A 25,430-nucleotide genomic window follows, 5' to 3' on the forward strand; every position below is an offset into this window, starting at 1 on the left:
AGAATACCTATGTTGATGTTTCGTTTGCCCTTATAGTTCTGTAAAGAAAACCTTATTTTCATACTTCATCAATATATGCTGTCAAAATAGACTTATTGTAATTCAATGTTTCATTTGAAAACATGACTTTAACACAGGTAGCCCAGCCTAAACTAAATTGATTTTATTACAGCATAATACAGTATGACCATCAATTGTTTTTACGAACTATTTTCAAATCGAATGACTCATCACCTAACGTGTCCTGAGTTAAACCGGATCCAAACAATGTGAATAGACTGATAGTGGACATGTTGAAGTGGATCCAATCATCGCGAATGAACTGATAGGGAGATACGGGAAGTACTCTGTCTCCGGTCAATTTAACCATTTCGGAGTTGGCATGAAATGGATAATCAGTCATCGAGCCGCCAGGACGACAGCAACAGCTGAAACCCAGAAATCCAAAATGATCAATGATTCTTGACAAAATTCTAGCTTGGAGTTTTTCATACTGTTATGTTATGAAAGTCCACCAGGGAAGTTTCCTCGTTATTTCCCACTTCAAGCTTCAGCTTCACTCTTCAATTAGAGAAGCAATACAACAAAATATAATTATAAATAGTTTTAAGCTTTCATTTTTACTAGGTCTCACTCTTTCAACTTCGAGCTTTTGGGTAGAGGTATGAAAATGAACTAATGTTTTTTTTTTTTTTTTTTTTTTTTTAAATTAGAGCTATATATATGTAGGAATTTGTTTTGACGTATTAGACTTAATTCTTGTTTAGTGAAAACTTTGGTGTTAAATGTCGTATGACTTTATATTTAGTGAAAAACTTTCCGTTCAAGACTAAAAAGAGAAGTGTTTATGCGTCATACTCTATATGGCCTCTATTTTTGATATATTTGTGTTCATCAAGTGTCATGTTCTTGGCCTTGCAGTGAATAAGGATTGCCTCGGCGATGATTAAGGTGGCGTATATTTAGCCCCTTTAGCGTATTGTAGGATCATTGATATGATAGTCTTATAATGTTTCATACATGCATGGAGATGGAAATGTGAAAGGAAGTTGTAGAAATGGAGAAATAAGGAAACACTTAGACAAATTTTCATGTAAACAAATAGGAAATGTGGAAATACTAATACAACAAATCAATTTTCCACTTGAAGTTGTAATAAAATTTATTGAGTACTCTTAAAATGCAAACAATTTATCGTACAGTAGTTAGTTTGGGTATGTTAATGGGGAGAAGTAGTATAGAAAGTTCATTTAGGGATTTCAAGATTTGTGAGGGTCGAGTAGGAAGAACTTGCAAGTCATATGTAGAAGACAATTCCCTTGAGTTTTCTTCGCGATAATCATGGCCTTTATGAGGGTTTTTGTGCATCAAATCTGTTTATAATATGATCTTATATATTCACTTGAACCAGAAAGCTAATGAAAGACTTTTTTTTTTTTATTTTTTTTTTCTGATTTCATCTACTCGGTTTGAGATAGGTAATTTGAAAGGTACAACTCGAGCCTCCTCTGAAGAATCAGAGGATGGGAAAGATATTATGTCTTATGTTCATGGTCATATGGTTTTGCTCTTGGACATTGTCATCTTCCCTTGTTGAAAAATCTAACGAGTGGATTAGCATTGAGCTAAAGAAGCGGGAATTAGACCTGGAAAGAGCGACTGCTTCAGGCATAAAAGTCAGACGTGATCATAAGGATTTAGATTCAGCCATTGTATATTTGAAGAATTTCATGGATACTCAATATTATGGTGAGATTGGCATAGGCACTCCTCCTCAGAAGTTCAATGTGGTCTTTGATACAGGTAGCTCAAAACTTTGGGTTCCGTCTACTAAATGTTTCTTTTCGGTGAGTTTGTGCTATAGTTGATTTATAATTTTATATGTTATAATTGGTTTTACTTAACATCAGCAAGCAGAGTGTTTATATTACATCTTTGTGTTTACGAGCAGATTGCTTGCTACTTTCACTCCAGTTACAGCTCAAGGATGTCAAGAACATACACCAAAATAGGTAATTACTCTTGTTTCTAAATCTTGTTTCTTGATGCCAAGAATTTCGTTGTATAGTGTTTGGTGAGGCTATATTTTCTGCTAACTTACAACTTCTTGTCGCGAGGTATTACATAAAACAATTGGAAAACTGGAAGGTTATGAAAGCATTGTGTTTTTTAAACAATTACAACATTCTTTCACTTATAAGTTGTAAGCTAGTTCTCGTAAAAAAAATCAGAAAGTTGTAAGCTAGTTGAAAGCATTGTGTATTCCAAAGAAGCGCCAAGTGTGCTGACTGCTGAGCTGCTTGTTCGATTTTCAACAGGCATACCTTACAAGATACCTTACGGCTCTGGATATATAGCCGGCATCTATAGCCAAGATAATGTCGATGTTGGTGGTCTTATTGTCCAAGATCAGGTTTGTTGCTTCTTTTTTATGGTGCAGGTATCCACAAATTTCAATGCTGCTTCTTCATTCTCAACCATAGCCTATGTCTTTCAGGTGTTTGTCGAAGCATTGGCAGAAAAATCAATAGATCTAATATTTATGAAGTTCGATGGGGTACTTGGCTTAGGATTACAGGACATATCTGTTGGGTCAGAGGCACCATTATGGTACATATTATTCACATTCTGTATGTACTTTGTTCCTTTCTTTTTCCTGATTCACAATGATCGCCTTAGTTTCATCTATTCGACATTCCTTTTCTCAGTAGAGCTAAGCTCATCTTAATGACTTTTCTACTGTACTCTCTTTATAAACTTTGGAAGAAATTCTGTATATTTTACTAGATCAAGAACCCTTAACCCATGCCTACTTATAATTTATCTCGTGTTGGTTCATGTCAATCAATCAGGCTATTAATTCGTATCAAGTTAGACTAGAGAGACAGATTGTTGAATTTGTAATCAAGCAGTTACTGCAGCTACTATAGTAACTAGCTGATTAGCGCGGTAGAATGCATCTTCCAGTATAATCACCTACTTAAGATGCATAAATACTGAATTGGCCTTTTTTAGCCTCTTATGATCTCTGCTTCTGTTCTACTGTTGTACACATCTTCTGCTTCCTTTCGTTATTGCATTATTACACAGCAATCGGTTATTCTCTGTACTAGGTACAATATGATACAGCAGAAGCTTGTGAGCCAGCAAATCTTTTCTCTCTGGCTGAATCAGAATGCACTTAGTACTGAAGTCGGGGGTGAAATTGTTTTCGGTGGTATTAACTGGAAACGTCACAGGGGTGATCATGTTTATGTCCCAATGGCTAATAGTGAATATTGGCAGGTATATAAAACTTTAGGTTATGAATTTGATATCTTGTTGTGCTCTTTTTTCATAATACTCTTTGTTATTGTCTTAACAGATCGAGTTTAACGGTCTTGACATAGCAAACAGTTCAACAGGTACATTAACCAGCTGCATAATCAGCTAATTTACGTTCATTGTTTTATTGTAAGAGGAGGGCCGTAATCATATACTCTCTCCGTCCCTCAATTAATTTCTCTAACTCCGCCTTTGGATTTTGCTGAGACTGTGACTGTCATTTCCTTACAATTTACAGGTCATTGTTCAGATGGCTGTGCTGCTATAATCGATTCTGGAACGTCCTTACTTGCTGGTCCGACGGTATGCATTCTAGACTTGAAATTTATTGACTGTTTTGATAAAAACTTAAGCAGTTCTTAACCATTAAATGTTAAATGTCAGATGATCATCGCAGAAATTAATCATGCAATTGGAGCAGAAGGAATAGTCAGCTTGGAATGTAGAACTGTTGTTTCAAACTACGGGTCTCTAATATGGGATCATCTAATAGCAGGGGTTTGTCTGACTTTTATTTGGTTTTAACTCGATCTCTGCTGATTTCTTTCTTGTATATGATAAAAATTAGTTGCATTCTTTTCATTCATCTCCAGTTAGAACCTGAAAGAGTTTGTTCAGCAGTCGGCTTATGTTTGTACAATAACAAAACGGGTTATATGAGGTTAGTGTCGCGATTGCCTTGTTACATGGACCTTTTATAATCAATTGTGTTCACTCTGTTGAATTCTAACCAAGTCCTTGGAACTTATGCAGTGACGGAATTCATACAGTTGTCGATGGTGGATACGAGGAGAACTCATCAACTGTCAACAACACTGCATACTGTAGTTTCTGTGAGATGGCAGTAATCTACTTACAAGTGCAAATAAGAGAACGGAAAGCTAAGGAAATAGTACTCAATTTTATGAATAAGGTAACATTCTGATCATGTTTCACTTTAACTGTCTAGGTGAATCTGTGTAATCTGTGACTGATCATTGTCTATTTGTTCAAGCTATGTGAGAAACTTCCAAACCCGGGGCAAAAATCGTTTGTCGATTGTAAGAAAATCAGATCAATGCCTCCGGTTTCATTCACCATTGGAGACAAAGCCTTCCCTCTCATGCCAGAGCAAGTTAGTTTCTCAACTCATTCTGCTCTTTGTGTGTGTTTGGTTTGTTGCTACAAATTTTATGTTTTAAAGCCCTAAAAAATTAAGTTTTTGTCCTATAATAAAATTGATACTTCTATTTTTCTAATGGAGAACTAATAAATAAGTAGATATCCAATTATTTGGGATTTAGTTACAATATTTTGTTGTAAAGATTTCTAATTAAGGCATATCGCATATGTATGATTATATACTTTATCGGTCCTCTTATTGATGTTATATATAAATAAGTAAATGCATGTAGCGAGATAACAAGTTACATTAGAAATTCCCCTCGTGAGGAGGACTTCTTAATGTTTATTTCTTCTTACCTTCTCACAAAAAAAAAAAAAAAAAATGTAGCGAGATAAGAAGTGACAGGACTACATTAACGTAATACAATGGGCCCTCTATTCAATAAATTATACCCATTTTTGTGACCACTAAAATTTAAGGTCATGTTCCGTCAAAAGGATAAGAGGTGAAAGAGTTAATTTCTTTGCCTATACATATCATTTTTTTTTATATTTCCTCCCAAGAGATCAAACAAAATGGAGCATTACTGCATGATCATCATAGTATACATAGCTAGCATTGATATCAATGTTTTTTTTTTTTCGTGCAACACATTTTGCACAACACAATATAGAGAAAACTATGTGTGACATTGACGTACGTAATATTCGCATTGTACGTCTAATTTAGACAATTTATGGCTTGGTGTGCTATCTATGGCCAAAATCCCGCAAATAAAGGCCAAAATCTAGATGTATGTTGTATGAGTGTACGACTATGTTTTTGATAGATAATATTTTTCAAAATAAAAAAATAAAAAAAATAATTTTAATTTTATTGTATGGTTTATAAAGGGTGGAAAATAATTCTGCAAGAGTGAAAACATTTTTGAAATGAATGAATGTTCTAGCATGTACAAATTAAAAACAAACAAATAAAAAGATAACTTGTATTTCCCCTTTTTGGGCTATACCCCGTTAATTCTTGTTTATTTAGCGGTATAATTGTCTTTTCAACTTTTCAAGTACCAATGGAGGGTTATATGCGTCTTTTCATGTACAAGTTAAGGGATACGTGTGTAATTTCCTCACCAAACAATAAAAGCAAAAAGCAAACAGTAATTGGACAGCTCATCAAAAGTGTTGAAGAAATGACCCTGCTATCAATATATTTACAAAAATGCCATCAGATTAACAAAAATTTGTTTATCTGGCAGATTAATTTGTATTTTCCCTTTTCATATTTGTGTGTTTTTGTTGAAATTTTTCCGTGAAAAATATTTTCCTAGAACAAAAAGTATTGGCATATGGAGTGACTCCGTTTCACATTGAGTCCAACCAAAAACAACTCCCTCCTGTCTTTATTATTATTATTATTATTATTATTAGATGCACGGTTCTAATAAATTATTTTATTTAATTTAAAATTTTTTATATTTATGAAGATCATTCATTAAATATATGGATAAAATTTCTAATATCATAAGATAAATTTTTAATTTTAACACTAAAGTTATCTTTTGTTGTTTTATTAATTTTATGTGACGCTTGAATTTAAAATCTCAAACCTTATTCACTAATTTTGCTTATGTGACAATTTAAATTTTTAATTTATAAAATAAATGACAAATCTAGTTTTTTTAATTGATCAAAATAAGTCTTTTGGCTATGTGTTTATTTAATATACTCGTTCTATTTAAAATGGTAGTCTCATTTATAATAGTTTAACTATTAAAAATTATGGGAAATTAGTCATATGAGATTTAGCTTTATTCGTCTTAGTCTTTTGCCTATGCATTTATTTAATATACCCGTTCTATTTAGAGTGTTAGTCTCATTTATAATAGTTTAACTATTAAAAATTATGAGAAATTAATCATATGAGATTTAGTTTTATAATATTTGCTAGGAAAAGATTAAAAATATTTGCGATAAAAAATTTGCATTCATATAGATAAATATTTTTGTTTTTTTTTATTTTTAAGAGAAGGTAATTATAGGTTTTTTAAAAAAATTTAAATTTTAATTATTCTCTATTCGTTGTTTTTACGTATCTGTCAAAATTCTTAAATATTATTCGTCACTTTTGCTTAGGTGGCGAGTAAATTTTTTAATTCTAAAATAAATTATTAATCTAATTTTTCGTTGGACAAAATAATACCTTTTCTTATGTGGCGCGCCAAATACTCTCGAAAAATGCCTACTTTATTTATATATATTAGATTATTATTATATCTCAAAAATAAAAAGTCATACAACCTACAATAAATTAGTGGGAAGTCGAGATATATTCTGGGCCCCCATTCCTCTAGCTATAGCAAAGCCTACCCTAGTAAAAATATGAGCTGCAACACGTGCTCCAATGTCTTGCATCGTCGAGAACCTCTGAATTCGCTTAAGCAACACAACAACTCCATTCTCTAATTCACATAACTTTAACTTATGCATTATTCACATATTCTCCTGACTTAATTTGTTACTATTATGAAAGGAATAAATGTAACTTCGTATTACTGCATGTAATAATAGTTAGATTAGTTACAATGTTTATTTTCATAATGGTTTTTTTTAAACCATAAAAGATCCGAATATCAAAGAGTAAGACTGAAAGTTATATATTGACAATATATCGGTTAAAGTAACACAATTACAAACAGACTTAATAAATACAATACATAAAATTTCTAAAAAAATTAGATGTCGTAAGACTATTATTTAATAATATTATTACTTTTCATTCAAAAAATAAATAAATTTTCTATAGATTGAAGGGAGGATTAAGATGAAGTTGGGTATTTTATTACGCCGTCATGAATAAGTGCAATTTGATCTCTTTGTTTGTCATATGTAACTTTTTCTTAGTTTAAAGTAATGACAAAAAGTGCATTTCCCCTAATGCATTGATTCCAAATGGTACAGTACATCCTCAAAGTAAAACAAAGTGGTTCACATGTGTGTCTCAATGGCTTTGTTGGTGTTGACGTCCCTTCACCACAAGGGCCTATTTGGTAAGTCATCTTATACATGTACTTCATTTCTTCATTTTTTCTAACGGATATTTACAACATGTACTTGTATAATCCTATATACTCAGTACTACTTTGTTTAATTCATCATAATATTCTTGTTAATTGCATTTATATAAAGTTTGTATTTTGCAAATTACAGTCGTTTTAAAAAAAAGATTAAAAATTACAGCCTAAAAATACTAATAAATTGTAAATTGGCGCCCAATTTTATTTTTCATCAATTTGCGTGCCGCAAAATGTTCCGTCAAAGTTTTAGAGGTCATTTCAGTTCTTTAGATTTTGAATTGAGCTTAGAATTGGCAAAAAAAAAAACATAAATTCTTCGTTTTGCATATAAAAAAATGTATTGATATGTGTGCAACTTTTTTTTTTTACCGAGGCACATACGCTTTTTTGTCAATTCGGTTCTTAAAAGGCCTAAAATGGCCCCTTAATCCTTGACGGAATATTTTTGGCACATAAATCGCGGAAAAAATTAAATTGGATGACAATTTACAATTTTTTAGTACTCTTAGGCTGTAATTTGCAAAGTACAAACTTTAAATGATTGTAATTGACAAATTTCAAATATATACTCCGTAATTTTAATACATCAAATTAATATAGTTACAAATGTTACAAGATATGTATTGAGAATCGAGAAATTTTAAGTAGTACTCCGTAAAAAACATTAGATTTACAGAGTGTAATGTAATATATTACCAAGTTTGATCTAGTGGAAAAAGTTTGCATCTCACATTAAACCCCATTAAAGACATTTTAGGGTTGGGATTTCCATACCCTTCTCCCCATAACCACATCTCCTAACTCGCTAATCCGGATTAAGAGTACCTACCTATGAGAGGTTTTGGCCTAATAAAACCATTCTCTTTTCCAACAAAAAAAACAGTTCAGTTTATTGGTGTTTGTTAACTTACAAATTGAGTATTTTATACACAAATCCTGTTGTTTTTACAACTGTTTTATTGTTGTTTTGGTGGTAGGATTCTTGGGAACATCTTTTTGGGAGCTTATCACACAGTTTTCGATTATGGGAATCTTCGAGTTGGATTCGCCAAAGCTGCTTAAGTACTACTCTATCATCTTGTGACCTCCTCGATAATCGATTTTATGAAATCCTAATTAAGCATCCGATTTAGTAATTTACACACTTTAACAAATTGGTGTTGTTTTAATTAGTGAACCTTGAATTTATTGTTGGATCTTCAAGTATTAAGGATATGACTAGATGTTTTCATACAGTCGACTTGTCGAGTGTTATGATTCATAGAATATCTTTGAAGTGAATTACGTTTGGTTTCATCAATTTTCCATCCAATCCTCCATTATATTGATGTTAGTAGCGGGGGCATAGCTAGACTTAACTAAGGAGGAGGGTCTGTCTAATAAGTGCGACTAAGGATGAGGCTGATATAATATGCATTCATGCTACTCCGTACTTTAATAAGCGCCAATAGAGCGAAACACTAGTAACTAGTAAGGCGAAAAACCACATGGGTCATGACCCTCTTAGATTTCAACTAATTAGCTTTGCCATGGTTAGTAGACAGTGGCGGACTCAGCCTTGTTCAAGGTGGGACACGTGACCTAGGAAAAAAAAGGGTTAAAAAAAATTAAAAGCTATTTGAATCATTTTATGGTTTTTTTTTTCTTTTCTTTTTCTCTTTTTTCTCTTGGTTTTTTATTACTGGTACATATGAAGAATTATTTACACAATCATACTTTTGTTTTTTAGATGTATTTTACACCATATTATATACATCAATTAACTAATTTAAGCTATCTTATGTAATGTTAGATAATTTAGAGGGTTCAAACCCCTAAGGGAGAATTTCTTAATCCGCCATTGCTTTTATTTATTCAATCCTATATTTAGTCCATAATATTAACCTACATTCATTATATATGAGTACTCTAAATTAATTTAATTGAAATTGTAACATAATTTTATATTGAAAAGGAAATTGCGTGATACAACAAGCTTCTTTAATCCTAAATTCATTCTCGACAAAAGCCACCTCTTGGATCGATGGATGAAGGTGACCCATCACCTATTAAATTCTAGATCCGCCACTGTTAGTAGATTGAATTAATATTGGCACTATGCCACTTTTTATAACTTCATTTTGATAGTCATTAAATTAGTAATTTTTACTTAAAAATAAATATAGACTAATGACATCACTTGATATTATATTGTAATTAGATTAAAACTTTAATTCTAGTTTTTGTAGTCATATTTTTCAAGCGGCCCTAAAAAAAGATGATTAGAAATAATGATCAAAATTTCAATCATCTTTGGTGGCTTTTATACTTGATTGATAAAGAGGATTATTTTGAATTTTTGACGAAGCATATCAAGCATTACACCATATTTGAATTGCCAGCTGCCCCGCCCTAACTAGAATACACTTTACGCACCAAAAGTTTTTTGTTAAAAAGAAAATCTAAAGTCCAACGCTTAAGTGGCGTTACCATTCAATTCAATGTTGGTTGGTACTAAACCTGGGCACGGGCCGGGTTGGCCCGCGTGCCGCCCGGCACGGCCCGAATTCAAGCACGGCACAACACGAAGTTCAACTCCCGTGCCACGGGCCGTGCCACGGACAGGGTTGAGAATTCCCAGGTACGGCCCGGCACGAGCACGGGCATGGCCCGCCGTGCTGGCCCGCAGGCACGGCCCGCGGGCCAACGGTAATGTTACCGTTTATTCTAGCTCTAATAAGCCAAAAAAACGGCTAAAAAACGGCTAGTTTTTTGCTAATTTGCTCCCCAAAAATTCTATAAATACTCACCTCCATTTCATTCCCAAATCACAAAATCACAATCTCTTCTTCTTATCTCTTATATTCTCTAAATCTCTAATAATCCTTATTTTCTTAAATTCTCTAATTATTCTCTTAAATTCTCTAATTATTTTCCTAATATCGGAAAAAATTAAAAAGTTCGTAATCGTAATTAGTGGAGCGTTGAAGCACGGTTGTAAGATCTAAACTAATCTTAAATTTATTATTGTTTTATTGTTATTATTAGAATAATCTTGTTTAATTATTATTGTTGTTAATTGTTATTGTTGTTGTTATAATTGTTGTTATTAATTATTATTATTGTTACAATTGTTGTTATTATTTATTTTTGTTGTTATTGTTATTGTTATAGTTGTTGTTATTAATTATTATTATTGATATTTTTATTGTTAAAATTGTTGTTATTAATTATTATTATTATAGTTAACCACTTTTTATTAAAAAATTAATTGTTAATTATGGCATCGAACAACCCATCATCTAGGTCTAGGGGGAAAGGCCGACTTATCCGTAGTAGTAGTTCTAGGGAACCACCAAATACAACGAGCCCCCAAATTACGAGTCAAACCAATGACCCCATTTACTTCCCCCCGGGCTATGAGCCATATAATACGTCGGGATTTCCAGCACCACCACTAAACCAATTTCCACTACCACCATACCAATTTCCACCTAATTATATCGGTGATCAACAAAACTATTGTTCTAGCCAAGGTAGCCAAGAAAGTACCCGAATTCCCTCCGGTTCTACCCCTTCTACTGCCACTCCCACTAGTCTCACTACTAACCATCACACACATCATGAATGGTTAACCGAAACTGAGATGCTACTTTTGAAAAACCGAAGGAGTGAGGTATGGCGTTATTTTGTCCTAAGTAAAGATGGTGAACAATGGGCAAAATGTAAAACATGTAATAGTGTATTCACGGCAGTTACCAAAAACGGGACGGGACACTTATCTAGACACATGAAAGCTTGTGCAAAACCAGCTAGTGATCCAACCCAGCCCAAAATTTCCCAATTTCATCCATACGGCTTTACATACAACTATGAGAGGGATAGGGATGAACTAGGAAAAATGATAGTACACGCCGAACAACCTTTTCTTTTCTTGGAAAGTGACGCATTCAACACCTACATTAACAAAGCACTACAACCCCAACATAAAAGAATCTCTAGGAAAACCGTTCGTTCCGCCGCAATGAAAAATTTCCTAGAGTACAAAGTCCGGTTACAAGCCGAATTGAGTAACCTTAACTGTAGAGTATCTTTAACAGCCGATTCTTGGGATAGTGGTTATAAATATCACTATTTATGTGTGACTTGCCATTGGGTAGATGATCAATGGATGTTACAAAAAAGAATAATACATTTCAAAATGCTGGAATACCCACACACCGGCATTAATATTGCTCACCATTTAATGCAAGCAATAGACGAATACAACCTTCGAGATAAAATGATGTCTATGACTTTTGATAATGCAACCTCTATGACATACACAGCTAATCTTATCAAACAAAACTTAACCGATGTACTATTAGACGGTGAAGCTCTTCATACTAGATGTGTTTGTCATGTACTTAACTTATGTGTACAGGATGGAGTTCGGGCAATTGGCCCATACTACAGCAAAATCAGAGATGCTATTATGTCTATTAATAGCTCTAACATGAGATACCAAGAATGGAAGAGTTTTCTAAAACAACAAAAGATAAGGGTAATAAAAATTAGAACCGATTGCCCAACTAGGTGGAATTCCACCTATGACATGTTAACAAAGGAAATTGAGTACAAGGGCCCGTTAACATTATTTTGCAACCAAAAATTTCCACAAAATGCTTTGTATGATGATGATTGGGAAAACTGTGAAAGATATATGCAATTTTTACAGTTATTATATAACATGACGTATTGTTTTTCTACTGTTTACAATCCTTGTGCTCAAAACTTTCTTTCTAATGCATGCTTACTCGCCTAACTTTTCGCTGATCATCGCCATCAAAGTGATTATGATCAGTATCTTCCAGCAATGGAAAAAAAGTGGCGTAAATATTATAGTGAGATTCCTTTGATTTATATTTTTGCTTCCATATTAGATCCTAGGCAAAAGTATGAAAACACATTTATGTTAGTTGACATTTACTTTCAATGCATGTTTCTTGACGATGATGTAGAAAACTATAAGACTAATGTGAAGGATCAGTTTTTTGCTTTATATAGAGTCTATGAAGCCAAATATGGCACCGTTCCTCGCTCAGGGCCTTCCCAACCATCCAAAAACGTAAGTAAGAAGGCCAAACATTTATTTTCACAAGCTACTAACTTGATTTCAAGGTTTTCAGGTGATTCATCAATCAGGAGAACGCAAAGCGACGTCTCGGAGTTGCAGATGTACCTGAGTTACGACTTCACCAAAGGCATGGACGACGATGAGATAAACAGCCTCGACCTCCTTGCATGGTGGAAACAACAAAGCTCGAAACATCCAACTTTGGCGGCAATGGCACGAGACATTCTTGCTATCCAAGTTTCCTCCGTCGCCTCCGAACGAGCTTTCAGCGCATCCGGAAGGGTTTTAGACGATAGAAGAACAAGTCTAAAACCCGAAACACTAGAAATGTGCGTGTGTTTCAAAGATTGGTTGGATGCGGAAAATTGCTCACAAGACCGTTCTTACGACCACAACGACAACGAAGAAGGAACCTCCGCTTCCGGTTCGGGTTCGGCTAGTTCCCAATCTATGCAACTAGCCGATGACCTTGAAGGCGAAGGCGAAGACGAAGACGAAGACGAAGACGAAGACGAGCAAGAAGAAGGAGAAGAAGAATAGACAATTATTGTATATTGTACGATTTTAAAAATATCAATTTTATCATTTTCCAATTTTTGTTTAATACCATCACTGTATGATTTTTATCATTGTTATCATTGTACAATTTTCTCAACTCAAGTAATAATAATATAAAGTACGCATTATTCACATCCAAAGTCCAATTTGCCTTTTTTCCCCGTTTTGTTACAATTTGTAAATTCATATTAAAAAAAAATAAAATTATACCAATTACTAATAAATCATAAACATTAAATTTTAAAGTAATAGTATAAAGTAAATATATAAATATAAATATTGAATATACAAATTATAAAACATAAATATTCAACTTATAATTATAAAATTCATAACTTAATAACTTATAACTTATAAGTTATAAACTTATAAGTTACCTTATAAAACTTATAATTATAATTTTATAACTTATATACATTATAAACTTATTAATTTATAATGTTGTCATATAAAAAAAAAAAAAAAAAAATTTGAAAACTGCACCAGCCCGCTGCCAGCCCGCAGGCCGGCACGTGGCCGGCACGGCACGAGCCCGCCAGGCACGAGGGTCGTGCCGTGCCGTGGGCTGGCCTGTGAAAATGGCCGGCACGACACGACACGAAATCCTGGGCCCGCCGGCACGACCGGCACGGCACGAACCAGCCCGTGGCCCGCCAGGCACGGCCCACGGCGGCACGGCCCGGCACGGTGCCCAGGATTAGTTGGTACTAGATTAATTAGTACAACAATTTTTCTATATCCTTAACATTTAAATAATAATAATAATAAGTTAATAACGACATTTCAACCCTTAAATGGATAATCTTGGATATTATTTTGTCAACTTTTCATGGATTTTAAATCTTAATCCTACTCCTTCCGTTTTTAAATACTTGCTCCATTTCTCTTGGACACGCATGTGGATGCTAATCTTTGATCACAATATCTTTAATTACCAATAAGTATCAATTGAAAATTAATAATCTATTCATTGAGATGATTCCAACAAGTATCCACAAGACTATATTTTTTTTCTTATGTATAAATCACAAACATTAGTCAAAGTTGAACAAATGAATAGTGTAAAAAATAGAAATGGAGCAAGTATTTAAAAATGGAGAGAGTATAATCTATACAATTTTTTTAATGGAATATTCCACTAATTAATTTTTTAAATGACTTTTTTATTTATTTATTTATTTTTTTTTTTTATATACAAAATTCAATAATTAAGATTATTTTCATTTACTAAAACTATATTTCGTACATTACCATGGATACATTTTAGATTTTTAATTTAAAATATATTCAACTGACCAACATCGATTTTCAAAGTATATTGCAGAGTATATTGAATTACTCGTCAATTATCATTGGTTTAATTTAATTCTAATCAATTTTTAAGCACCCTTCAACGCAAATGACAACTATTGGTTCAGAAATCAAACACTTTTAAAGCATAATTTTCCATTTTTATTTTGTACACAAAGACATGTGAAATTCAATATCAAATCTTATCATAGCAATTATTAGTGGTTTATTTTATTTTCATAACAAAACAAATGGTATTTCTTATAAATATATAATATATATATTATATTGTTTCAAAAAAAAAATATAATACTACCTCTGTTAACTTTTATTTGCAACTTTGAGGTATTATTTGTGAGACATAAAATATTCCAAAGTTGCAAATAAAAGTTAACGGAGGTAGTATACATATACTCCATAACTCCGTAATAGTTCGTATAATACGACGCCGTATTGCCGTCTTAGGTCTTGTACACGTAATATGTTAGTTGGTGAGTACATGTGAGACACACTGCACGCACTTTTGTCACATTTTCTCTCCCCTCCACTCTATATTATTGACCATATATACTTTCGTAACATCCCTCTCCCTTTCATATTTTGTGTTTCCAACTTCCTAGTTTTTTGTCATAAAATTGTTACTAAAATCCTAGGATTAATTAAATACACAAAAAAAAAAAAAAAAAAAATCTAAATTGTTCTATGGAAAATCCGCCGCAACAATCGCCGTCATCCGCTGTTTCCGTCCTCGAAAACACTAACAAGACGGCTGAGCTCGACTCTCCACTCCACACTATCGGGTTCGAAATCGATGAGTTGTCGCCTTCTTGTGTTTCCGGCCACCTCGTAGTCACCCCTAAATGTTGCCAGGTTCGTTTACTTCTTTTTCCTCCCGTCAATTCTTTATGTTTCTGTTTTTTTTTAATTGCAACGTTATTTTATTATTTCAAAAGCTATGAAATTGATACGAAAAATACTTTTATTTGTCTACTTACAACTTTACATCATTACATGCATCCCGTTCTTTATATATATATATATATATATATATATATATATATATTTTTTTTTTTTTGAATTGGGGTTTTTGTTTTTTGATTTGGTACAAGTCTTCATGGTACATCCAGGCCTATTATGTAATTTTCAAGTCTTCATCTCGGGTCATAATACCGTGTTCAAAACGCAAATCTTTTTGGTTTGTATTTTTCTATCGGTATATTTCTCATTCATTCCAAATTACAGTATAAGCTATTGTACTTCCTTGTTATTTTTTTTTCTTTTTTTTTTAAGTTGAGTTGGGATTACGCACAGATTTAGGATGTTTAATTAAGTAAAATATTAGTAGTGTAGATTAAGTTATAAAAAATAATACCACCTCCGTTACAGAGTATGTGCAACGATTAGACATTTTCCCTCTCTGTTTTATGTCAAATCGTTGCACATAACTTGTAACGGAGGTAGTACAATAATCTGTAAGAAAATATAGTGGATAATTATTTTATTGTAAAGTAAAATGGTGTAAAAGGAAGTTAGGGCCTGTTCTCAACAGATTATTTTCAATTCAATTCAGCTCTAATTTGCTTTTCTCATAAAATATTCAATTCAGTTTACCTTTAATAAGTTAAGTTCAATTCAGTCAATGAGAATAGATCTGAGTTGAGAAGTGATAAAGTAAGAGTTAGTGGAGACTGTTAATGGATAAAAGTTTTCAAAAGAGGAAGAAAGTGTAGCTTTTAAAAAGAACGGACGAAAATAGTAAGTACAACTTAAAAAAAAAAAAAACGAAGAGAGTATACTACGTATTTTATTTTGACCATTATTAAATTATATTATTTAATTAATTGTGTATTTATAAAAATTATAAAATGTTGGTATTATAAAACTGTACATTGAAATAAATCTGATAAAATACTGGGACAGCCGTTCAAGGTGTTACATGGAGGAGTATCGGCGTTGATATCGGAGGCGCTTGCGAGTATAGGGGCGTATTTGGCATGTGGGATGAAAAGAGTGGCGGGAATTAGGGGTGGGACTTCGGTCTGGCAGTTCGGTTTGACCTCGGTTTGAGTCGGTTTCGGTTTGGAGCGGTTCGGATTGAAACGGTTTAGTTTAGCTGGCGGGTCGGTTTGGTTCGGTTTGGGTTAGTCACGGCTCGGTTTGGTTTCGGTTTATTTCTTTGCGGTTTAAATTCGGTTTGGGTCATAAGCGGGTCGGTTTATAAACGATTCGGATTATGTCGGTTCGGTTTGATACGGGTCGGTTTAAGGGGCGGGTTTACCCGGGTCAATGTCAGTTCGGTTTACAAACGGTTTGGATCAAGCCGGTTTGGTTTGAAATGGGTCGGTTTAGGGGCGGATTTACCCGGATCAATATCGGTTCGGTTTATAAACGGTGCGAATCATGTCGGCTCAGTTTTAAATGGGCCGGTTTAGTAGAGGGTTTACACAGTTCAATTGGTTCGGTTTATGAACGGTTTGGATCATGTCGGTTCGGTTTATAAGCGGTTTGGGTCATGAATTGAATTCATGATTGTTTTAAAGATCGCGTCATGACCATGATTTAATGAGTTGATACTTATAATACGATAAATCGATAATTAGAATGTACAAATATTCAATTAGATTGATCAACAAGTGTTTTAAACTTTTAAGTTTTAATAATCAGATATGTAAATATGTTTATCGATTGTAGATTTGTAGTACATACCAATAATTCAATGAGGCAATGATACTTATGATAGTATGATAATGATACCAACCATACATTCGTACGATATGATATACATAATAATTAATCTATAATTACATATACATTAACAATATCGTATTGAATCAATTTCCATTTCCAAACATTGCATTTCTTATAAATTATAACTTACACGAGATTAAATGGATTCGTTATTTAGTTTGTTACTTTATTTAGATTACTAACTCAAACAACTTAAAAAGTTAAATGGACGAAATCACGAAATCATGACCATGATTTAATGAGTTGATACTTATAATACGATAAATCGATAATTAAGAATGTACAAGTATTCAATTAGATTGATCAACAAGTGTTTTAAACTTTTAAGTTTTAATGATCAGATATGTAAATAACTAAATATGTTTATCGATTATAGTACATACCAATAATTCAATGAGACAATGATACTTATGATAGTATGATAATGATACCAACCGTACATTCGTACGATATGATATACATCATATACATAATAATATAATTACATATACATTAACAATATCGTATTGAATCAATTTCCATTTCCAAACATTGCATTTCTTATAAATTATAACTTACACGAGATTAAATGGATTCGTTATTTAGTTTGTTACTTTATTTAGATTACTAACTCAAACAACTTAATAAGTTAAATGGACGAAATCACGAAATCACTAATTAAAGTGGTGATGAAAGCATTATGCAATACTAATGTACGAATAGTCAAATATACAACGGTTAGATTGAATGCCCATGAAAAACAATGGTTAGATTTTCATTACTTTATTAGTTATTAGTATTATTACTTATTAAGTTATTATTAGTTTTATAGTTTATTATATATACTGATATACAATCACAGACTCACAGATGTCAGATATTGTCATATTGATGAGCATTAAGCCATTAACTCATTAAGTCATTAACTATGTCGTATTGAATCAATTTCAATTTTGAAACATTTGCGTTTCTTACAATTTATAACTTATAAGTAATAAACTAATAATAATAATAATAATAATAATAATAATAGTAATAATAATAATTATTATTATAATAATATTATAATAATAGTAGTAGTAAACTAGTAGTAATAATAATATTAACAAATAATTATACTAACAATAATAATAATAATAAATAATTAAAAAAACGGTCAAAAAGACCTAGAAAAGCACAAAGAAAATCTAGACCGTTAGATCTAGATGAATATTCTAGAATCTACAAAAAAAAAAAAAAAATGAACGGTTAGATCTAACTTAGATGTTGAGATTGAATATGGACGGTTAGATCAACTGAAGTAAAACCTAAACCTAGAAAAAAAAACCCACTCTCACTCTCTCAGCCATTCTCATTCACTCATTCAGCCGTTTCTCTCTCAATCTCACAATCTGTCATAGTTTCTCTCTCTAACTTCTCAGTTTCTCACTCTTTCGTTCTGAAATTATCAAGAATCTCAAGCTCAATTTCGTTTCATTTGTGTTTTGGATCTACATTTCTGATTTCTAGCTTTACATTCTCGTTTTTTTGTTAATTTTTGTTGTTTTCGTTTTGATTTTTTTCGTTTTTGTTCCGGTTTGTTTATTTAGGGTTTTTGTTTTCGTTTCATTTGTGTTTTGGATCTACATTTCTGATTTCTCGCTTTACATTCTCGTTTTTTTGTTAATTTTTGTTGTTTTCGTTTTGATTTTTTTCGTTTTTGTTTCGGTTTGTTTATTTAGGGTTTTTGTTTTCGTTTCATTTTTGTTTTGGATCTAAGTTCTGATTTCTGATTTCTGATTTCAAATCTTCCTCTCCTTCAAGCCGTCAAACCCTAAGGTAATTTTTTTGTTAATTTATTCGATTTTTTTCGTTTTCGTTTCGGTTTTTTAATTTATTTCAAGTTCTGATAATCTACATTCTTGATTTTTTCTTTTGATCTCCAGTTCAGGTAGTTCTCCATCTTCAAATCTCCTTCAAGCTGTCAAAGGTAATTACTTTTTCCTTTTTTTTTTTTTTAATACAGTTTTTCTGTTTTTGTATTTGATTATTGTTGTTGTTCTTGCTTGAATATAGTCGAAATATGCCTAAAATGAGTAAAATCTGTTGTTGATTGTATTTTTGTTTTTTTACGGGAAAATGGTAGATTTGTGCTGTTTTGTTGTTTATTATGCTCGATTTAAAAGTAATGATGATGGGTTGTTCAGATTATGTGATTATTATTGTTGGAATACATGCATTGTTTATTTATTGGGATTTTAGCTTTATATTTTTAACCCATATTGTTGGAATACAAGCATTGTATATGATTGGCTTAAAGTTAGTACTTAAAATGTACACATATGTGACTGTATCGTATATAACTTTCTATATTCTGTTAGGATATATGTTGTAATCACGTTTGTTGTATAATTCTGAATTTTGAAACATTGACTAGTGCAAATAAAATTCTGAAATATGAACTATCTATTTAGTTGAATTTTGGTATTGAGTGAATAGGATTCACTGTCGTGACTTCAGTGTCAGTCACATGAGACAATGCATGCTTAATTGCTCACTATTAGTAGAATCTGTCACTTAATTTGGTACTTATAAGTTATAAATGTTGTTTTTTTTTTGTTTCAGTCATGTCTCGCGAGTATGATGAATTTGACTATGAGAGGCAATCAAATTTTGATACTGTTAGCTCTCAAGCTGCCTCTGTCTCGGTTGATGATGCTAGTAATACCGGCACTATCAATCCTTCTGTTAATAAACGTCAAAGAACCGCAGGTATATGGAAGCATTACACTTTTTTTGTAAAGACGATAGGTAATGAAAATGTTGATTATGCTCGTTGTAATTTGTGTGGCAAAGAATATAAAGCACCTGGTAAAGCGGGTACTTCAACTTGTAAATCTGAGAGAAATTTTAAAAAAACAAAAGCTATAATTTTGAAGTTGCTTGAACTTGTTATGAGCTGCTGCCTGCTGGTAGTGCTTTTGCCTTTTGGTTGTTGTCTCTGCTGAGTTGTTATTGCCTATATTGTTGCCTGCATGAGCTGGTTCCTGCCTCCTGCCAGCTTGAGGTGCTGTGTTGCTGCCTTTTGTGTTATGAATTTATGATAAGTTTTGTTGCTGCTGTTTCTTATGCTTGCTGTTTTAATTTTTCTTGAATCATCGCTGCCCTTGTCATTTATGTTGAGACTTCAATGTATATGTACTTGCTGGCAGCATTTTTCAAGTTTTAAGTTAAAACAGCCATTGCTCAGTGATGATACGAGAAACGTAAATCTGAGAGCAATTTTGAAAAACAAAAATAAGTTCCTGCTGAGTCCCTTCTGCTTATATTATTCCTTGCTTCGGATAAGTTGCTGATCTGTTATTGCGTGTGCTGGTTCCTGCTTGTTGCTGCTATTTCCTCTGCTCTTGGGTGCTGGGCTGCTGCTTCAAGATTCTGCTTCAAGATTCTGCTCCCAAATCACTCACATTCTCACTCCTCCCTTCATCTTATCATGTATCATTTTTTGCAACCCTAAACTTGATGATGTTTCAGTTGGTAAATCTGAAATCTAATCTGGGTAGTAGTGATAGTAGTTTCATTATGTATTGGTATATGTATTGTGAATTTTAATCAATGAAAATGGTGACTTTTTTTTAATTGCTTGTTGATATTACTCTAATTTTAATGTTATTTATCTCCAATCTTATGTTATCTTATTGGATGATCATGAATATCAAGGAACAATGAAGATAATTTGGGTGGACTTTATTACTGGAATGAAAAGATATAAATGATATATCTTGTAATTAAAATAAATAAGTAATCTAAAACGATATTAATAATGTCGTTGGCCTAGATCTAGGTGATATAAACCTTTGTATAAACCTAAGCCGTTTGATTAGATCTACATTTATTAACATTAATTATTTAATTGTATTTACTATTTAGCCATTTAGGTTGTAAATAATTCAATTTGAATTAAGCAGTTTGTAATTGGATAAGTTTAAACAGGTTGCGATTCGAAAACAGTTCGATTTTAACGGTTTAACGGGTTATGGCAGTTCTGTTTAGACGGTTAGCGGATTATAACGGTTCGGTTTATACGTGCGGTTTAAACGGTTTCGGTTCATAAACGGGTCGGTTTAAACGGTTAGCGGGTTACAAATGGTTCGGTTTAAACGGTTTTTTTTTTCGGTTTAAACGGTTTCGGTTTATAAACGGTTCGGGTCATTAACGGGTTTATAAACCATTCGGTTCGGTTTCGTTTCGGTTCGGATTTGCGCAGTTTGGTTTGTTATCGGTTTACGGTCCGTAACGGGTTGACATTGAGCGGTTCAATTCGGTTTCGGTTTGATATTGAACGGTTCAGTTCGGTTTTCGGTTTACATTTATCGGTTTATAAACGGATCGGTCCGTGATGGTTCGGTTCGGTAACGGGCGGTTTCACGGTTCGGTTTGAAAAGTCCCACCCCTGGCGGGAATCCATTTAAGCATCGACCATATGAGGAGTGCTCAAGTTGGTGATCTTGTTCTTGCTCAAGCAACCCCTCTCAGCTCTGGTCGCACAATTCAGGTATCGTGTGATTATCAAACCCATTTATTATGTCAAAATCACGCATTAATTGATATAATCAATGATTAATTGTTATGTATCTTTTCTTCCTATATATATGAGCTAGTAAATTAACATAATATAGGAGCATTAATGAATTATTGAATTGTCTTCCCTAAATATGATTGAATTTAAATTCTTGTATTTCCAAATTTGATTTCGTCTGATAAATAGTTAAACACTTGAGTGCACTTAAAGCTAGGCGTATCGTACGTTAAACTAAGTATTCGAGGGCATTATTATTCATTTATTTGGATAACAAGATTGACAACTCATGATTTCAATAATCCTGACCTCTATTGTCAATTCTGAATTGTTTATTGGTTATATTAGTAGAGAAGAAAACGCATTTTAGACTTTTAGAGTTGGACGAGGAGCCTAGGACATGTTTTTCAACGTCAGTTAGTTGGCTCTACGTCTACAGTATTGTAACTTTTTGGATTTTTACTCGAGAGGCTGTTATATACACACGAGTATACCGTGTATCCTTGAGTATTTGTTTTTATTTAGATGATTGTTTTTCATTTTATCATCAAATAAAAAAGCAAAAACTAACCTTAGGTTGTTGGATGTACAGTACACTTGAGTGTATATAAATTTTTTTATTTCCAGTTTAATTAGCTATATATGTTATTTTTACTTACTACCTCCGTTTCATATTATTTATAACGATTTGATATAAAGTAGAAAGAAAAAATATCTAATTGTTTCAAATAATATGTAACGAAGGTAGTATTTATTTTTTAAATACTTTGAATACTCCATTTATCGCTTGTTAGTGTTGTTACATTAAAAACTAAAGTCAATGAAATGTCTAAAACTATTTGTCGATTAAAGTGCATCAGTATTTTTCTGTTTATTAAAAAATTATTAATCAAGTGACATAAGATTTGCATTAGCAAGCATAAAACTCCTAATATGACAATAAATATTTGTTAATTTCTTAATTGAAACAAATGTTGACAAATTTAGCATTCCAATTGGAATCAATACTAGATTAGGTTGAGTAGTTTTTTGTTAGGGGTTTAAATAATTTTGAATTTTCAAAGAATGAAAGATAGTCAAAAGTGTATGGATACCCTTATCATAGCATATTAGCATGTGGTGTGTTTAAACTTTAAAGAGCCTAATTTCTTGATGGATTGCTAGTACTCCGTATTAATTGGGGACAAGCAAAATATAGAGAAATTATTTAGAAAACACACTTTCAATGCATTTATTACATTTATATGGATTTCATTTGATGCCTTTCTTTTAGTTGAAGAAGAACACTATCAAGCTTAAACAGTAACTAGCATACGAAATTACGAACCACTAAACTAGGTGAAAAACATGCCCCACTATTTACTCTATTGACCTATTTAACTTAATTTAACTACTACTAATATTAAGTCATAAATATAACTTATATTTAGGAGAATTGTTAGGAGCTAATAATACATCAACTTATTGACTATAATCTAATTCATTTTTGAAGCAACTTTTGACTTTTTTATGGTCCAAAATAACCATAATAGCAATAGAGGAAGAGAGGTTTGAAAATGTAACTTACTTCGTATTGTATTAATATACACCAAAGAAAAGACACCACTATTCTTAAATAGGTAGGTAAGCCCAACTACTAGAAATATGGTATGGTGCTTGGACATTATCTTCAACCATATATCAATACAAAATGATGTTTTCTCATCTTTAGTGTAATATGGCATGATGGCTTCTAAACCTAGTCACGGGTGTAGCCCACTTAATTAAGTGATAAATGAAAACGATTTGTCTATTGAATCATGGGATTTATAACTTTATAAGGAGAGTGATATAGACACCTCCCCGCCCCTCTGTTTAACAATTTGTTAACCACAAAGTCTAATATGTAGCTGGTCACACGATGTGACCATCCATTATAAGGGTTATTTTATTAGTGTTTTATGGGTTACTCTTTAGTTTTATAAGGGTTATTTTGTTAGTGTTATAGGGGTTACTCGTTCAGCTTTATATGGGTTATTTCGTCAGTGTTATAAGGGTTATTTGGTCAGTATTACAGGGGTTACCAAATCAGTGTTATAGAGATTACTTTGTTTTTTTACAAGTGGTCACATGGTGTCATTGGTGTGGCTAGCCGCACACAAGACGCACTGTTTCTTAACAAAACAGGATTGTTCATAAATTAGGGAAATTCAATACTCGTTCTGTTTTACTAAGATTTTCCATACCACGAAACTCTTCCCAACTGCCAATTAAATGCGAGTAGAACTTAAAAATGTTTTACTCACATTTGATTCGTCAAAGAAATTCTATTATTCTACCCTACTTGACCCATTTTATGAGGCTAGTGTTCTTATTAAATGTGCAAGTAATTGCGCTTATACTACTTTATTCATTTTACTTAGTACGTAGATTAGTAGTTGGGAAGAGTTTCGTGGTATGGAGGGAATACAAGCTTAGGACGTTATGAATTAAGTTTTGAGAAAGGGATTGACACTTCTTGAAAGAAAAATAATATCTTAAGTGACCACTTATTCTTTAATTTGTTACACACTTGTGACCTATTGATTACAAAATTTCCCATGCTTATTAGTAGAGATATATAACAATTGAATATTAATAATCTATTAATTAATAAGACGAATCAAATAAGACTCAACATAATTATGTTATGTCTTATATATTAAGAGTAATTTAGAAGATTCTCTTACATAAAAAGGTTGGTTATTAACAGGTTTGGGAGGTAAGATTATGGAATGCAGATGAGACGAGTATGAAGAGGGATCACATAATATCATCAGCAAGGGTTACTCTTGTATGCAACCTCCCTGTACCCAACCATCTAAAAGAGGCCTCGAAACCTTTTCGCAAATACGCAAAATTGTAGGTTTTGACATTGCAAAGATTGCTGATCTTGCAGTTGTTGATGTTGTACTCTCTTATAACAGGATTGAGGGAAAAATGCACATACATTTTACATTGCCAATTTGTACAAGATCATGCAAATTTTCAGTGTTTGGTATTGAATATTGATTGTACCTTTGTTCTTTTTTTCTTTTATTATTGGGTAGAAAATATGTGTATAATTTTAATTTCAGTTTTAAAATATGTTTTCTTGTAAAGAATAGAATAATCGGGCTAGCAAGTTGTATGCTTATGACCTTGTCCTGATTTCTATCCTCTGTAATTTTGCTAAATCTTTTGATCAATAGTTATGTACAAGTGCATGATCGGAATACACTGGTTGTATGATTTTCAATCAGTATTCGGTTTGAATAAAAGAATTTGGTATATGTACATGCATCAGTACATGTTAATCTTGTCAAGGAAAAATCGATTTGTATGCATCAAACATGTGAGAGGTTGTTATATACACCCGGGTGTACCGAACATCTATGAGTATTTGTTCTTATTTTGATGATTGTTTTTCATTTTATCATCATTTGAAAAGCAAAAACTAACCTTAAGTTAGTTAGATGTACGGTACGTATATTCTTCAATTGCTAAATGAAACAATAGCAGAAGTAAGTGTGTTACATATATTCGGATAAATATTGAAATTCAATCCAAACCAAATTGAATTTTTTTATTTTTATTTTTAAAAAATAATTTGGTTTCAGTTCGGACTCAATTTCTTTTGATATTAGTTTGGATTGGATTCAAGGGATTCAAGTTCAATACAATAGAACCAAATTAGATCTTA

General features: G+C 32.4%; 2 protein-coding genes and 1 long non-coding RNA gene across 5 annotated transcripts; all 3 read left to right on the forward strand.

The window, feature by feature from the left end:
• The first annotated feature begins 556 nt into the window (after positions 1 to 556).
• LOC110738610 (aspartic proteinase-like) lies at positions 557 to 12,697 on the forward strand. Of its 3 annotated transcripts, none has more exons than XM_021919005.1 (14): positions 557 to 662; positions 1,479 to 1,847; positions 1,952 to 2,012; positions 2,319 to 2,413; positions 2,498 to 2,610; positions 3,114 to 3,285; positions 3,365 to 3,404; positions 3,563 to 3,627; positions 3,709 to 3,822; positions 3,918 to 3,985; positions 4,078 to 4,237; positions 4,319 to 4,438; positions 7,387 to 7,475; positions 12,650 to 12,697. In XM_021919005.1, exons 2-14 carry the CDS (start codon positions 1,524 to 1,526, stop codon positions 12,651 to 12,653), a joined length of 1,425 nt encoding a protein of 474 aa, XP_021774697.1. In that variant the 5' UTR covers positions 557 to 662; positions 1,479 to 1,523; the 3' UTR covers positions 12,654 to 12,697. The 3 variants fall into 3 exon arrangements, with proteins under 3 accessions (XP_021774697.1, XP_021774695.1, XP_021774696.1); XM_021919003.1 differs by lacking the exon at positions 12,650 to 12,697 and adding an exon at positions 8,480 to 8,800; XM_021919004.1 differs by lacking the exons at positions 557 to 662; positions 12,650 to 12,697 and adding exons at positions 692 to 951; positions 8,480 to 8,800.
• Positions 12,698 to 14,913: 2,216 nt separating this feature from the next.
• On the forward strand, positions 14,914 to 25,030 carry LOC110738611 (1,4-dihydroxy-2-naphthoyl-CoA thioesterase 1-like). The gene is made up of 4 exons (XM_021919006.1): positions 14,914 to 15,315; positions 16,366 to 16,456; positions 21,606 to 21,706; positions 24,462 to 25,030. Exons 1-4 carry the CDS (start codon positions 15,148 to 15,150, stop codon positions 24,612 to 24,614), a joined length of 513 nt encoding a protein of 170 aa, XP_021774698.1. The 5' UTR covers positions 14,914 to 15,147; the 3' UTR covers positions 24,615 to 25,030.
• Positions 19,100 to 20,633, forward strand: LOC110738612. The gene is made up of 3 exons (XR_002514634.1): positions 19,100 to 19,141; positions 19,777 to 19,923; positions 20,597 to 20,633. It is a non-coding gene; the product is annotated as an uncharacterized LOC110738612 (long non-coding RNA).
• Positions 25,031 to 25,430: the final 400 nt, after the last annotated feature.

Source organism: Chenopodium quinoa, unplaced genomic scaffold (assembly GCF_001683475.1).
Source record: "Chenopodium quinoa cultivar QQ74 unplaced genomic scaffold, ASM168347v1, whole genome shotgun sequence".
Taxonomy (NCBI): Eukaryota; Viridiplantae; Streptophyta; class Magnoliopsida; order Caryophyllales; family Amaranthaceae; genus Chenopodium; species Chenopodium quinoa.

Coding starts and splice junctions, on each gene's coding strand:
- LOC110738610 (XM_021919003.1), top strand. CDS start 1,524: ATGGGAAAGATATTATGTCTTATGTTCATGGTCATATGGTTTTGCTCT. Junction 2,013..2,318: donor AAGAACATACACCAAAATAG/GTAATTACTCTT, acceptor GATTTTCAACAG/GCATACCTTACAAGATACCT. Junction 2,611..3,113: donor GGGTCAGAGGCACCATTATG/GTACATATTATT, acceptor TCTCTGTACTAG/GTACAATATGATACAGCAGA.
- LOC110738611 (XM_021919006.1), top strand. CDS start 15,148: ATGGAAAATCCGCCGCAACAATCGCCGTCATCCGCTGTTTCCGTCCTC. Junction 16,457..21,605: donor GGCATGTGGGATGAAAAGAG/TGGCGGGAATTA, acceptor AAGTCCCACCCC/TGGCGGGAATCCATTTAAGC. Junction 21,707..24,461: donor GCTCTGGTCGCACAATTCAG/GTATCGTGTGAT, acceptor GGTTATTAACAG/GTTTGGGAGGTAAGATTATG.